At 39.5% G+C, this 13713-nt stretch overlaps 1 protein-coding gene across 5 annotated transcripts in view; it reads right to left on the reverse strand.

Annotated features, from left to right (window-relative positions):
- Utrn (utrophin) overlaps positions 1-13713 on the reverse strand; it is a 514146-nt gene that overhangs the window by 338058 nt on the left and 162375 nt on the right. For all 5 annotated transcript variants that reach the window (XM_026397636.2, XM_026397635.2, XM_077801941.1 and 2 more), the window contains 4 exons: positions 11646-11887; positions 11305-11485; positions 9538-9683; positions 8641-8853 (listed from right to left, as the gene is read on the reverse strand). In XM_026397636.2, the coding sequence (XP_026253421.2) occupies positions 8641-8853; positions 9538-9683; positions 11305-11485; positions 11646-11887 (782 nt within the window). The remainder of the gene's footprint in view (positions 1-8640; positions 8854-9537; positions 9684-11304; positions 11486-11645; positions 11888-13713) is intronic.

Consider the following 13713-nt stretch of genomic DNA (forward strand, 5'->3'; position numbering starts at 1 on the left):
CTCCTCCACCTCCTCTGTTACCATCACCCCATCCTGCTCAAGCACTTCTGCATCCCTTTATTTCAAGCGCTGCTTTGAAAGCTTCCCTCCTGTCTCTTCTTGAGTCTGTCACTGTTCTCAGAAGCCTGTGCTGTTTGTGTCTTTTCAGCTGGTTTTATGCCTCTCTTCAGTATTTGCCTTCTGAGATTGCTGGAGAAGAAATCTGGGGATAACATGCTCAGGGAGGGTGGGGCAGGACATTTGCCAAAGACAGAAGTATAAAATGAGAGAAAGTATGAATCCAACCACAGAGCTCGTAAAGTATGCCTCTTGGGGTAGGGTTTGTGGCTCAGTGGTACAGCGCTGGCCTAGCATGTGTGAGGCACTGGGTTCAATCCTCACACTGCATATAAATAAAGAAATTTTTAAAATAAAGGTCTATTAACAACAAAAAACAAACAAAGTATGCCTTTTAAAAATGGCCCATTTAACTTTGTTGGCTCAGATGCTTGCATTGATGGTTTCCATCCTCGACATTTTAAGAATGCTGTGTAACTGGACTGTATACCTGGGAAGTCCATTAAATCTAGTTTTGAATAAGGAAAACTGACAGTTTCATTCGCCAAGGATTTGCAAAATTTATATGGAAGCAAAATATTCCAAGGAGGTTTTTTAATCATAGTCAGCGTCAACTAGGATAAGCGGTCTTCACTACCCCTCGCTGTGATGCAAGGAAGGTGTGTGACCTCAGATGCCTTCCTTCCTCCCTGACAGGCAGACCCACATGATTCACCCACACCAGTTCCTCCTCTTGCTCTTACACTTTGACATTTAAATAAAAAAAAATAATAAAAAAGGAAGAGGAAAGTAACAGACATGGACGAACCATGCAGAACTGATCATAACAATAGTGACAAAAGCAACAGAAGGGAATTTGAAAAGCCACACACTGTTTTCACTACTTAAACCCCTGCATGGAACCCTGACCACACTGAGTTCTAAGCGAGGCCTTGTGCACCAGGAACGAATATGAATAAGCCTAAGTACCAACCCAGCAAATGACTTGCTTTGTGACTTTCAGAACCTAATTTCTGTCCTTTGAGCTTCAGTAGCTCTTCTATAAAATAAGAATAATAACAACAATCTTGCTTGGTTCTTCTGGAAAATAGATAATATTTAGACAGACTACATGGAAGCATGCAATTAATGGTAAGATCTACAAAACCAACTGCTTTATTATTACACCAAGTGAACATTATTAAAAAAAAAAGAAAGAAAGAAAGTTACCACATCCAAGTCCTGGAGTGTATCTCCCATCTGAGATACCATGGAAATAAAGCAGCCAGAATGAAAATGTGCTTACATAAATTGTGTTTATTTTTTTTTTAATTGCTGCCAATATTAACACTTGTTCTGTCCTGTAACTGTTGAAAAGAAACTGTTTTAAAATGGCCATTTGAAAGAGCTGCTGCTTATACACCTCACTAGATGTGGTCAAACACAGTTCAGCAGGAGGAAGTTGAGTAGATGGGGGAAGGAAGGTGCAATCTTTAGAAATGCCTGGTAACAGTGGACCCCTGGGCATTCCACACTGCAGACACACCAAAGGCAAAGTCTTTAAAATCAAGACCAGGGGCTGGGGCTGGGGCTCAGCAGAAGCACATTTGCCTGGCATGTGTGAGGCACTGAGTTCGATTCTCAGCAACATGTATAAATAAATAAAAATAAAGATATATCAGCTCTAATTTTTTTTTTTTTTTAAATCAAGACCAGCTACCACCAATGTGTAAGAAGGTATGGGAGCAGGGGCTCCGCTCCTCTCTCCATTCTTCCACTCCATCTCTTCTCTCCCTGGAAGGAAAATGCTTCCTGTGCATTTCAAAAATACCTAAAGCAGCTGGGCACAGTGGCACCTGTAATCCCAGCAGCTCAGGAGGCTGAGGCAGAAGGATCTTGAGTTCAAAGCCAGCCTCAGCAAAAATCAAGGTGCTAAGCAACTCAGTGAGACCTTGCCTCTAAATAAATTACAATATAGGGCTGGGGATGTGGCTCAGTGGTGGAATGCCCCTGAGTTCAAACCCCGGTACAAAAAAAAAAAAAAAAAAAAATTACCTAAAGCCTGCAAAATCTTTAAGTCATCAGAGGTTACAAAGAGCATGAAAGAGTTCATGTGAAAATAGTGTTTTTAATCCAAACCAATCATCCAAGCCACTTATGAGTTTCTAATACACAATAATGAGTATTTAAATTTTTCATTACCTCCTTCCACTAACAGAACAAGTTCATGAAAACACACACACACACACACACACACACACACACACACACATACATACACACACTTCTCTGGGGGACCTCATTTCCTATAAAACAATACAAAAAATAAAATAAAAATTGCTAGTGTATTTCGAAATAAATGGCTGTAAAGATTACACCATAAGTTCTGGCCAAAAGTAGTCACGTCTTATTCCTTTTTTACTCACAAATATTCAAGTACAAATAAAATTACGACTAATCATGTAGTCTTCTTGGAAATCAAAATATCAAACATTCTTATCTGGAAGGGTCAAAACATTGCATTGACCATGGCTGTTCAAAAGAAGTAATTTCTAAGCACCTCGGATGGACAACACCCTGCTGTTAGACCTCAAAAAAAGGAATCAAAGATCAAAAAACCAACCTGCCTCAGGCCTGTCCTGAGCTGGAGGTGCAGGGCATTTAAAGCTGGGTAACTCTGGACTTAGGACAGTAAGACGCCAAGGTGTGCTACTGCCTCCAACACTTGATTAAGCTGAATTCCTGGCATTTTATCTTGCTCCTCCCCCATCTGCTGGAATGTCCACAGCCTATTAAGCTGCCACTTTCTACCCCAGGACACAGACAACAAGGACTGTGAAACCAGAATTAGAAAACAGAAGAACTTAAAGAAGCAGGACTCTTGTTTTGTTTGGTTTCATAATATTCATGAACCTCAAAAATATCTTGAAAAATTGTTCTGTCACATAGTGGAGAGGAAATGAATGACACTGTCACTATATTATCTAAAACTGAGTTCTTCAATCTAAGACATGGAATGAATCAATATCCCTCTAGTAAAGTAAAATGTATTCAAAATAACAAGGGGGAAAAACCCTTCTGAGATGATTTTATCTGGTATAAGTTACCTAGAAAGAGTTAAATGCTGCATTTTACACTTGGAAAGTATTTATCATTTAATTTTACCCCAAAATGCTTTCCAAAATAATTTCAGAATCTGGTTTTCACAGTGTAGAGATCCCGGGCATGTCATCTTCTGGGATGGAGCATCTTCACTTGGTGTGTACCCTTGACAGTTCCAGCAACTGAAGGAAGGGTGACCACACAGATGCCCTGACATTTGGGAGAGCATGCATTTGGATTTTATAGAGCCAGCTTCACTGGAGAGGTACAAGTGGGTCTGAAGGCACCTACAGAACAATCATGCCCATCCCATTCATTCACATCCGTTCACTTGCTGTGTACCAGACAGGGTTCCCATCCTCAAAGAATTCATGTCCTGGGAAAGGAGAAACACAGCTGTAACCATGATAAAAACTGGAAGGGTGTAACAGGTGAGTAGTAGAATCATAGAGCAGGGAATGATTCTCTGACTGTGGGCAGAGCAGTGAGAAGGGCTGAAAGAATGCTTATAAAGAATCAGCAGCACCTATAGTCCCAGCTACTCAGGAGGTTGACACAGCAGGATCGAAAGCTCAAGGCCAACCTCAGCAATTTATTGAGACACTGTCTCAAAACAAAATAAAAATAAAAAGAGTTGGGGATGTAGCTCAGGGTGACAGCACTTGCCTACCATGCACCAGGCCCTGAGTTCAATCCCCAGCACTATGAAAAAAAAAAAAAAAAAGAAAAAGAAAAGAAATAAAGAATTAGCAGATACCAGCGGGATGAGGAATCTTAGCAAGTACATGACATTTCCAGAGGAGAGGCCACAGTCCAGGGTGGTCCTTTGAGAGCCACCACAGTCTCCCCACCTGAGTGGGCTGAAAGGGGGGACCGAGGCTGGGCTGGGGAAGGAAGGAAGGGGCTGTGAGATGTGTTGAGAGCACTTTACATTACTCCAGACAAGAAGTCAGATCCTCTCCCAAGTCTAACTCTGTCATCGATGTGGAAGAAGAATTCCAGAGAGAAGAGATGGGAAGCTGGAGTCAGACTTGTGGGGTAACTGACTTGTCAGGGGCAAGAGAAGTGGAGCACAGCAAGAAGGGGCTGGAGGCGAAATTCAGAGGCCAGCACAGTGGAAAATGGAAGACTGGGCTTTGTGTCTGCCTTAGGGACATTTTCATGATTTCCCAGGGATATCCCACACAGCAGGGGATCTTGAGAAAGGAAAAGGAAATAATACCAAATATCTTGTAGTCCACCAATCCTGCTGGGAATGAGAGAGAAAAAGCAGCCTCTTAGGATTTTATCTTATCCCCATGAATCATCAGAAAATCTAGTCAATCAAAATCAATGAAAAAAAATTACTTATTTCATGTATTTTCAGATGTTTTGCTGCCTTGAAGGGGTGCGATGGTTTGTAAGACCACCCGTTAACATTTTAGTTCATAAGTAATGGAATTTGGGTAATTACACTGGCATGGCATTGACAGAAGCAAACACTTTAAGAAGGTATTTGAGCATGACACTGAATATGAACATGGAGGCCCAATCTCTCACCTGTGCAAGATAAATGGACCACCTGGACAAAGAAAGTGTAGACAAGTAAATGAGAACAAATAACAGAAAACAAATAAGAGCCTCTTCTAAGAACTGCAGGAATGCACACTTTATAAATAAGTAACAACATAGTCAAGAAAATCCTCTCAAGGGCTATATGTGCTGTATCAACAAAAGACACGATTGTTCCGAGCACTGAGGTTCACACTGCAAGCTCTAAGGTATCTTAGCTATTTAAATGTCCTCATCACATTCCCAATGTTATTTTTTTTCTACAGTGTGAAAAAAAAATGATTAGAATGCGCAATGTTTGTGAGCTTCTCTCTTTGGCTTTCAATACATTAATTTCCAACAAGGATCCACTGTTAATATTAGCTGCCACTAGGGAAGTACCGGAGTAAACAAGATCTCTAAATATTTGCTCTACACATTTCTGCCATCCTCAAGTATTACTTATATGTAAAAAATGCATTTTAAAAATAAACAAGTCCAAAAGTCTTCACCACACACACCTCAGAGCAGTAATCTCCAGGATAAATAAAGAACTCAAAGAACTTAACAACAGCAAAACCAAATAACCCAATCACTAAATGGGCTAAGGAACTGAACAGAACTTTACAGAAGAAGAAATACAACTGATCAACAAATACCTAAAAAAATATTCAACATCTCTAGCAATTAAAGAAATGCAAGTCAAAACTACACTAACATTCCATCTTACTCTAATCACGATGGCAAAAATCAAGAACACAAGCAACACTAAATGTTGGCAAGGGTGTGGCAGGGGAAGGTACACTCATACTTTGCTGGTGGGAATACAAATTGGTGCAACCATTATGGAAAGTGGCATGCAGAATCCTCAGAAAATTTGGAATGGAACTACCATTTGACCCAGCTATCCCACTCCTCGGCATATACCCAAAGGACTTAAAAATAACATACTACAGTGATGCAGCCCCTTCAATGTTTGTAGCAGTTCAATTCCCAATAGCTAAACTATGGAACCAACTTAGGTGCCCTTCAACAGATGAATGGATAAAGAAACTAGTATATTTACACAACAGAATATTACTCAGCCATAAAGAAGAATGAGATCATAGCATTTGCTGGTAAATGGATGGAACTGAAGAATATTATGCTAAGCGAAATAAGCCAATCACAAAGAACCAAAGGCTGAATGTTTTCTCTGATTCACAATGTGGGGGGTGGGGCGGGGGCAGAGAATAAGGTATTTGGACTAGACAGAGGGGAGTGAGGGAGGGGAGAAGGCATGGGTGTAGGAATGATAGTAGAGTGAATTGAACATTATTTCTCTATGTGTATATATAATTACATGACCTGGAAACATCTACATCATGTACAACCAGATGAATGAGAAGTTATACTGCATTTACGTGTGATGTGTCAAAATGCATTCTACTGTCATATATAAGTAACAAATATAATAATTAGAACAAATATATGTACACAAACAAACAAATAAAATAAACAAACAATTCCACTGTTTTGTCTTTAAGAAAAATCACTCAGGTTGGCACTGTACCTACTGGACCTCATGTCTTAAAGACAACAGAAATTAAATGACTAAGAAATTAAACATCAGCACTGTGAAAAAGAGAAAACAATGATAACCAGTATAAGATTATTTCCTATAATCATCTAAAGACTATGGGATGGATGGGATTTTTAAGTTTTCTCAAGTAAATTGTGAGCAAACAAGTAACAAGAAATTCCTTCAAAGCACATAAAGGAGCAGGAGTGTTCGTAAAATTTTTTTTTAAAATGCACATATATTTCAGAGAAGAAGTTGAACAATTAAGGAATATAGACATTGACAACAATCTTGTACTGAGCACACAAAAAGGGCAAATAAAAATAACAGGATGTTAGAAACCTACTACTATAAAAACAACAACAAAACTAACCAAACTATTCAGAAATGTGTTTAATGGGGAATATATTTTTTTACGGAAGTATATTTTTTTGTGGGGAGGATGAGTACCAGGGATTGAACTTAGGGGCGCTGGACCACTGAACCACATCCCCAGCCCTAATTTGTATCTTATTTAAAGAGAGGGTCTCACGGAGCTGCTGAGCACCTCACCACTGCTGAGGCTTGGAAATACGTTTTTATTCACTCCAATTTACCACTAAGGGCCTGGATTTGCTGTATTAGTAACAACAACCCACTAAAGCCTAAAGCCAGATTACTATAACCCCAGGACTTTCTCTCGTGTTTTGGAAGAATATTGATTCTCTTGAAATTCAATTAAAATATTGGCTAATATTTAGCTCACCCAAGAGTAATTTGTAACTTTTGCAAATCCTCTCAGATTTAAATTTGAAAACAAAGGAATGATCATTGAAAAGAATGGGAATTATTTAACCCAGCATGGCTCACTCTTGGCACCATTCCCATGTGGGGTGGGAAGACTGTTTGGTGGGCCTGTTGGGTGCACTCACAAGATTACCTGTGTCCCTGGCCCTACCCACTGGGTGCTTTCCCCCACAGCTGAGAATTCCTGATAATCAATCCACTCCTGGACCATGACTGAAAATTCTAGAATTGTAGATGAGGGTAATCCTCATTTTGAAAGTTGAAACAGTTACAACTGATAACACCTAAGTAGAAGTGGACTCACTCATGAAGTGAAAGCTACCCAATCACACATTCCTCTTCATAACTAATGGTTTATTCGAGTGAGATCTAAAAACTACTGCTGCCACCACACACACCCACACAACCTGTCCATCCACAGTCTTCTGCTGTGGTTCACTGGAACTGCCCGTCACTTCCTGGGTCAAGAGCTTCCCTCCAAGTTCAGTGGTCAACGCTCATCAAATCTCGCTGGAGGCCTTCCACGCTGATCCGTACAGGACCATCAGACCTCTTCTGCCACAAGTTCTCTGACTTTGATTTTTAAAACACTACTTTCATATATCTTATCTTTACTTTCAATCTTTTTACCTTTTTGAGCAATATCCTTCACACAAATTTTCTAGGGATCTAAATCTATCATCTACCTAAATCTAAAGTTCTTATTACTCGTCTCATTTCATTCATTGAAAAATATTTATTGAGAGCCTTCTCTGGGTCAGACCCTGTTGCAGAAGTGTATCTTAGAACACATAGGTGGGAGAGGGGAGGAATAGGGGGAGCCCTGAGTAAAGGGAAATGAGAAGGACCAAGGAACAGGTCCCCGGAGGACAGAGTGTGAGTGGCTCATTCTCTACCCAGTCCTTTCTGGTGAGAAAACCAGGTGACGTGGCAGCTCTGCTTCTCCATAGGTCTCACGGGCAGAATTAAAATCTGACCTTACCTGACACTGGCTTTTACCACTTCCTCCTTATACAGCCTCGCGTTGATCCTGTCTTCTCAAACTTTACTAAGGCTTCGTCTGTGCACATTTTCAGATGTAGCAAAGCAACCCACTTCAGAATTTGTGTGCCCTGAATTACTTGCTTCCCCAGTCTGATACAGATGCACTAGTTTAGATTTTCAACCCAACTGTCAAAGACCTTTAAAGAAACAGGTTCAGGGGCTGGGGTCATGGCTCAGTGGTAGAGCGCTCGCCTTCGCACATGCAGGGCCCTGGGTTCGACTCTCAGCACCACATATAAATAAATAAAATAAAGTTATAAAAGAGAAGCAGGTTCAAGGCTCCTTCTACCCAACTGAGTAATTTAATGACCAGCCAATATTTCACTTAGGTCCCCATTTTGACCATTTTTAAGCAATGTTCTCTTATCTTCAAAGTCAAGTTCATCTCTACCAAGAAGCCTTTTCTGCAAGGCAAAAAGAAAGGCATGTGCTCACAAGCACATTAACAATAAATCTCAGCTTCAGCACATCAAAAGTGAGGGCCTAGAAACCACACAATATAAATAGATATTTGAGTCTTATTGTGATAATCACCATTTACCCTACAATAAACTTAAGCTCCTGATGGCCACCTGATTTACCTCAAAAGTTCTGAGTTTGGAGGAAATTTCTTCAAGCAAATGTCGATCTTTGGAAACCTTGGCCTTTAATTTATTCCACTTTCCTTGGGCATCATCAAATTCTTGCTTATACATTTTTTCTACATCAGGAAGCACATTTTTCTCCAAAGCCTTTGTTTCTTCTGCAAGTTTACATAACGTGGGTTTTTGATTCTCAAGGATTTCATCAAGGGCCTAGGGAAAAAAATTGAAAAGGTAAAAATCATATACAGCAATGTGTCTGTGCAGATGGAATCACAATCAGAAAAAAAAAAGACATTTTATCAAAAAAGAATCGTAAAAAGAATAGTTATAATCAAAAAAGCTCAAGCTTTCCCTTCATGAGTTACGCCTGGGCAACATAAGATGTTCTGTGTGCTGAGAGCCGCAGGAGCACCACACCCATGAGGGTCCAGTGTGCAGTGTTAAGGGTCGGTCTTTTTCTGTGATGAAGTACCTCAGAACCTTAAGGTTACATAACTTACTACCAGGGAAGCATTTGTACTCAACACCAAATTTTTTAAAAGTATGAATTCAATTAATATTCCTCATTTTACAAAAGAGATCTTAGCACATTATGAACAGGTTGAAAGTTTTAGGAAAGTTATAATAGAAGGAGAAAATATGCTTTTCTTCTACTAATACTAAATAAATTTCTTTTTATCTGAGGTCCTATGCTATAATAGCTAATCGTCAAATTCTAAGAAATTTTGAGACCAATTTTGACTACAAATGACCAATGTTTTTAAAAAAAAGATGACAAAATCATTCTTTTTAATCTTACTGAGAAGGCCCAAAGGAAGAAACAACACCTATTTCTCCTTTTAAAATCTTAAAATATAGAACTTAAAATTTCTAGACTTCAGAACCATATATTACCTTTTTTTCTTGCAGGGCCTTCTCCATCTTGGCAAGATCATTCAGAGCATTGAGAGACATCTGGGCCTTATTTTCTGAATCACTTAGTGTATCTTTTAGTGTTTTTAGTGTCTCCAAATATGCTTGTCCCGGCTGGCTCTTCAATTCTGTTTATTTAAAAATACTTACTTTGAGAAAATAATATTAGGGATATGATTGTTATTCTATATACCATTAATCTTCCATATATAATAAGTGAATTCAAATGCATAATAATTTAGACCCCTAATTAAAATTTAAAAGGGTCTCTGTTGGTTAATAAAATAGGTCATTCTACTGGCATTTCTAGGACTCAGACAGTGACTTCATTCCTGCAGATGTTGATGTTTGAAATATTAACTAACTCACTATCATTTTTCTTCATTTCATCATGATGAAATGTCTCTCCAAAGCTAGAACAACAATGTTCCTTTTGTCCCACATAATCTCCTCTTCCCCAATTGCCACACAAAGAATAAAGAAAGAAAACAAAGATCCACCAGTCCTCCTGTAAGTACAAGGCCCCAAGAAAAACCCATCTCACAGTGGCAGGCATGTACAGGGACACGGCACCAGGCTGCCACAGGTACCCTGAGAAACAGGGCCAGCCACAGCCCGCTGGTGAAGTCTACTTGTAAGTCTAATATAAGAATCACATACAGCAGCACTTGTGTGGAAGAGAAGTGAGTTCATCTGAAGGACAAAGAGACAAAACCAGCCAGCAGCCAAGGTTAAAATGCCTATGGGTCCTTGTCAAAATGAAAACATAGTTTGTGCCAGTAAAGTGAGAAAGAGGTCCTCTCCATATTTACTTTGCACTCTAGGTTAACTAATATCACTGAGCAAAGGCACGGTGTCCAAATGCCTTCTGGAAGACAATAAGACACATTGTCTCATATACACATGTACTGATTCCTAACGTCCTCACACAATCTGCGGTACCTGAAGAAGGCAGTGGTTATGGGCACTGCTCTGAGTCTGTACTACCCAGTCCAAACTTAAACAGCAGCTCAGGAAAACACATAAGTAAAATATAAGGGATGAGCTCTCACAGCCTTTAGCAGCTAACTTCCTAAAACCAGGTTTACTGCAAAAGTAAAATCTCATTAAAATTTTTCATCTTTTAGAAGAAGAACATGATTTCTTTTTCAAAAAAGGGATGGTATTGCTAAAACCGTAATCATTATGAATGAAAAGAAAAAAGTGATCATTCTTTCTAATCTTACTGAGAAGGTCCAAAGGAAGAAACAACACCTATTTCTCCTTTTAAAATATTAAAGCCAGACATGGTGGTACATACCTGTAATCCCAGGTACTCAGGGAGTCTAAAGCAGGGGATTACATGGTTGAGTCCAGCCTGAGCAACTTAGCAAGAGTTTTATCTCAAAATAAAAAAGGTTGGGGATGAAGCTAAGGGGAAGAGAGCTCACCTGGGTTCCGATCCCAGTAACACACATACGAACACACACCAAAAAAAAAACCACTTTATTTAAGAAAAGCATTAGATCCTATTAACACATTTTTAGAGTATGTGAAAAGTGTATGTATTTTTCCAATCAAATGTGAGCCCAGAAAACAGTCTGATTATACTTTAAGACCTTGAACCACATGGTGCCAAAGAAAACGTAAAACTGGTGTAACGCATAAACACGCTGACAATCTTAAGTATTGGGAATAATTTTTAGATTCAGGCAAACAGAGAGGAGATAGTAATATCATCAAGTAAGAAAACCAAGGGAATGGGTTTACCATTCTCTAGCTGTTGTTGATGATGCTCTAAATCCTTCTGCACAGCCTGGTAGTGGCCCAGAAAGCCATCCAAGCTCTGCTGGACAAAACCTGGGACCGAAGGCCGAGACCTCAGGGCCAAGCAGCTTGCACGCACCATTTCAATTTTGGGTTGGAGGCCAAGGAGATTGTTGAGTTCCCTCTGTGTAAGAGAAAATATGGTCACATAACTCAATGAAGGAATCTCCCCAGAAAGTCCATCAGAGCAAAATTAACTAAAATTTCATGACACAAAAAGCACCTGCCTCAAGTAGGAAATGGTACATAGAACTCTGGCATACTCCAGACGGCTGGCTCCTTACCTGACAGGATTCCTTCAAACTTGCCAAGGACTGCTGGGGAGATTTAGAAAAGGGCGTGTGTTGTACCCACTCCTCCTTCTTCTTTACGATCTTTTCAAGCTCATCAATCTGCTTACAATAAGCATTGATATCCTCCTGAAGCTGAAGCTTCCCGGCCAGATCCTCCAGATGCTGAGATACATTCTTCCACTCTGATAAAACCTTCTCCAGAACATTTTTTATTTCTTCAGTAGAAAGACCCTCTACACAGACAAAAGAATAAACAGATACTTCAGAGTTTTATAAAACTTTGTTCTGAATTGGTTCCAAACATTCTAAGTTATTCCAAATGAGATAACTTCACATAATGATCACTTCCTTGTGTCCCTCTTAACACAACAATGAAAAATTATAACGATGCACTTTAAAAAATATTTAGACATATTTAACTGCTTGACCCATATTTCAGGGTGGGGGGCCCTGAAATGGCAGTTCAGGGTGGTGTTGCTACCACAAAAGGGACATCAGTGCAGCGTGGCCACTACCTTTTCTGCAGAATGTGTTCTTTGTACTCTGCTACCTTATAACCCGAGCCAGGGAACTAAATTCAATGGCCTGAATTCAACGGCCTCTGACATCATAATCAAGACCCTCTGTCGTGAGAGATAAAGACAGCTGGCTAATTAAAGGAAGAGGCCATGCAAGCCTGTGGAGATCAAACCACGGTGTCATATAAATTACAAAATAAATAGCAAGAATTCCTATTTCTGGGAAGCAACCAGGCACATGTGGGAAAGTTAAGCCATCAGCCAGGCCTAGGGAGTCTACAGGGCACTGCACATATATAAGTCAATGTCCAAAACATCAAAGTGTGGTGAGATTAGAAATATATCAGAAGAGAATGCCATTATTTTTATAAGACTCTTACAATTTTGTTTGCCTCATATTTTTGAAAGGTAGAGAATGTTCCTAGAAATAACAAAGGTTTTTAATATATAATAATAGGTCTTTTTTTTTTTTGGTGTTGTTTTTTATTTGAGACAAGGTCTTGCTAAATGGTAAAGACTGGCCTCAATCCTCCTACCTCAGCCTCCTGACTCCCTGGGATTACAGGCATGCGCCATTGCATGTGACTCTAACAATAGATCTCTTCACAGTTCTTCCCTTAGTAGATCAAATCCCTTAAAATGACGATGAGAAAGATTGGGAAATTGGCAAAGGAATTTTTATATTCAGAGAACACGCATGTTGAAAGGACAGGCTTCTCATCTTCAATAACTCAGTGGGAGGGCAATAAAACAGTTCTGCTTTGTGAACATATGCAACAGAAATCCAGGGTAATGAGAAATCAACCCCCAAAAAGAGGGGGAGGCCTGGAAAACAAAAGGGCATTTATGGTCCACTGACAATACAACTCTAAAAATTTTAATAGTACATTGTTACCCACTGAAAACTAGAAATGCAAATATATTAGAGGATTTGAATGTACCCCATGTCAGTTGCTGAAGTTCACTATCCACTGTTACAGAGGTGACACATTCAACCTAGGCAAAACTTTCATGCCACAACCCAAGTTCAAATAGCCCTGTTCATGTGGGTCATAAACACAACGAATCATGATTTTCTGCACAATGGAGATCTAGGCTTCACTCCTGCTAGATCATCTCTAGTCTAGGTGGACATAGGCAGAATAACTGCATCCACTTCATTTTTATGTCAGGGAAATTTATTAAATGGCTAAACAAGGAAGAAAATTAAACTGGTAAATAAAATTCCTGAGATGAAAAACTGTCACCCCACTAGAAATCAGATAAGAGTTACTCACTGCAGGTACCAGGGCAGCTAAAGAAACTTCTTGAGTTATTGATTCACAGTCTCTCATGACCCCCCTTCATTTAATCCCTTCAAACCAGTTGTAAAAGGTGAAATCTCCCCTTCTCTATGTTTGAGACATTGCTGGCTAAAATGACATCAAGTAATAACTACAACACAATTTGCATCCTAAAAAAGGAAATAATTATTTTTGCTCAGAGAGACCCAACTGTAAGTTTTCTCTTTCTACAGAACACTCAACACTTAGAATATGACT

Source organism: Urocitellus parryii, chromosome 8 (genome assembly GCF_045843805.1).
Source record: "Urocitellus parryii isolate mUroPar1 chromosome 8, mUroPar1.hap1, whole genome shotgun sequence".
Lineage (NCBI taxonomy): Eukaryota > Metazoa > Chordata > Mammalia > Rodentia > Sciuridae > Urocitellus > Urocitellus parryii.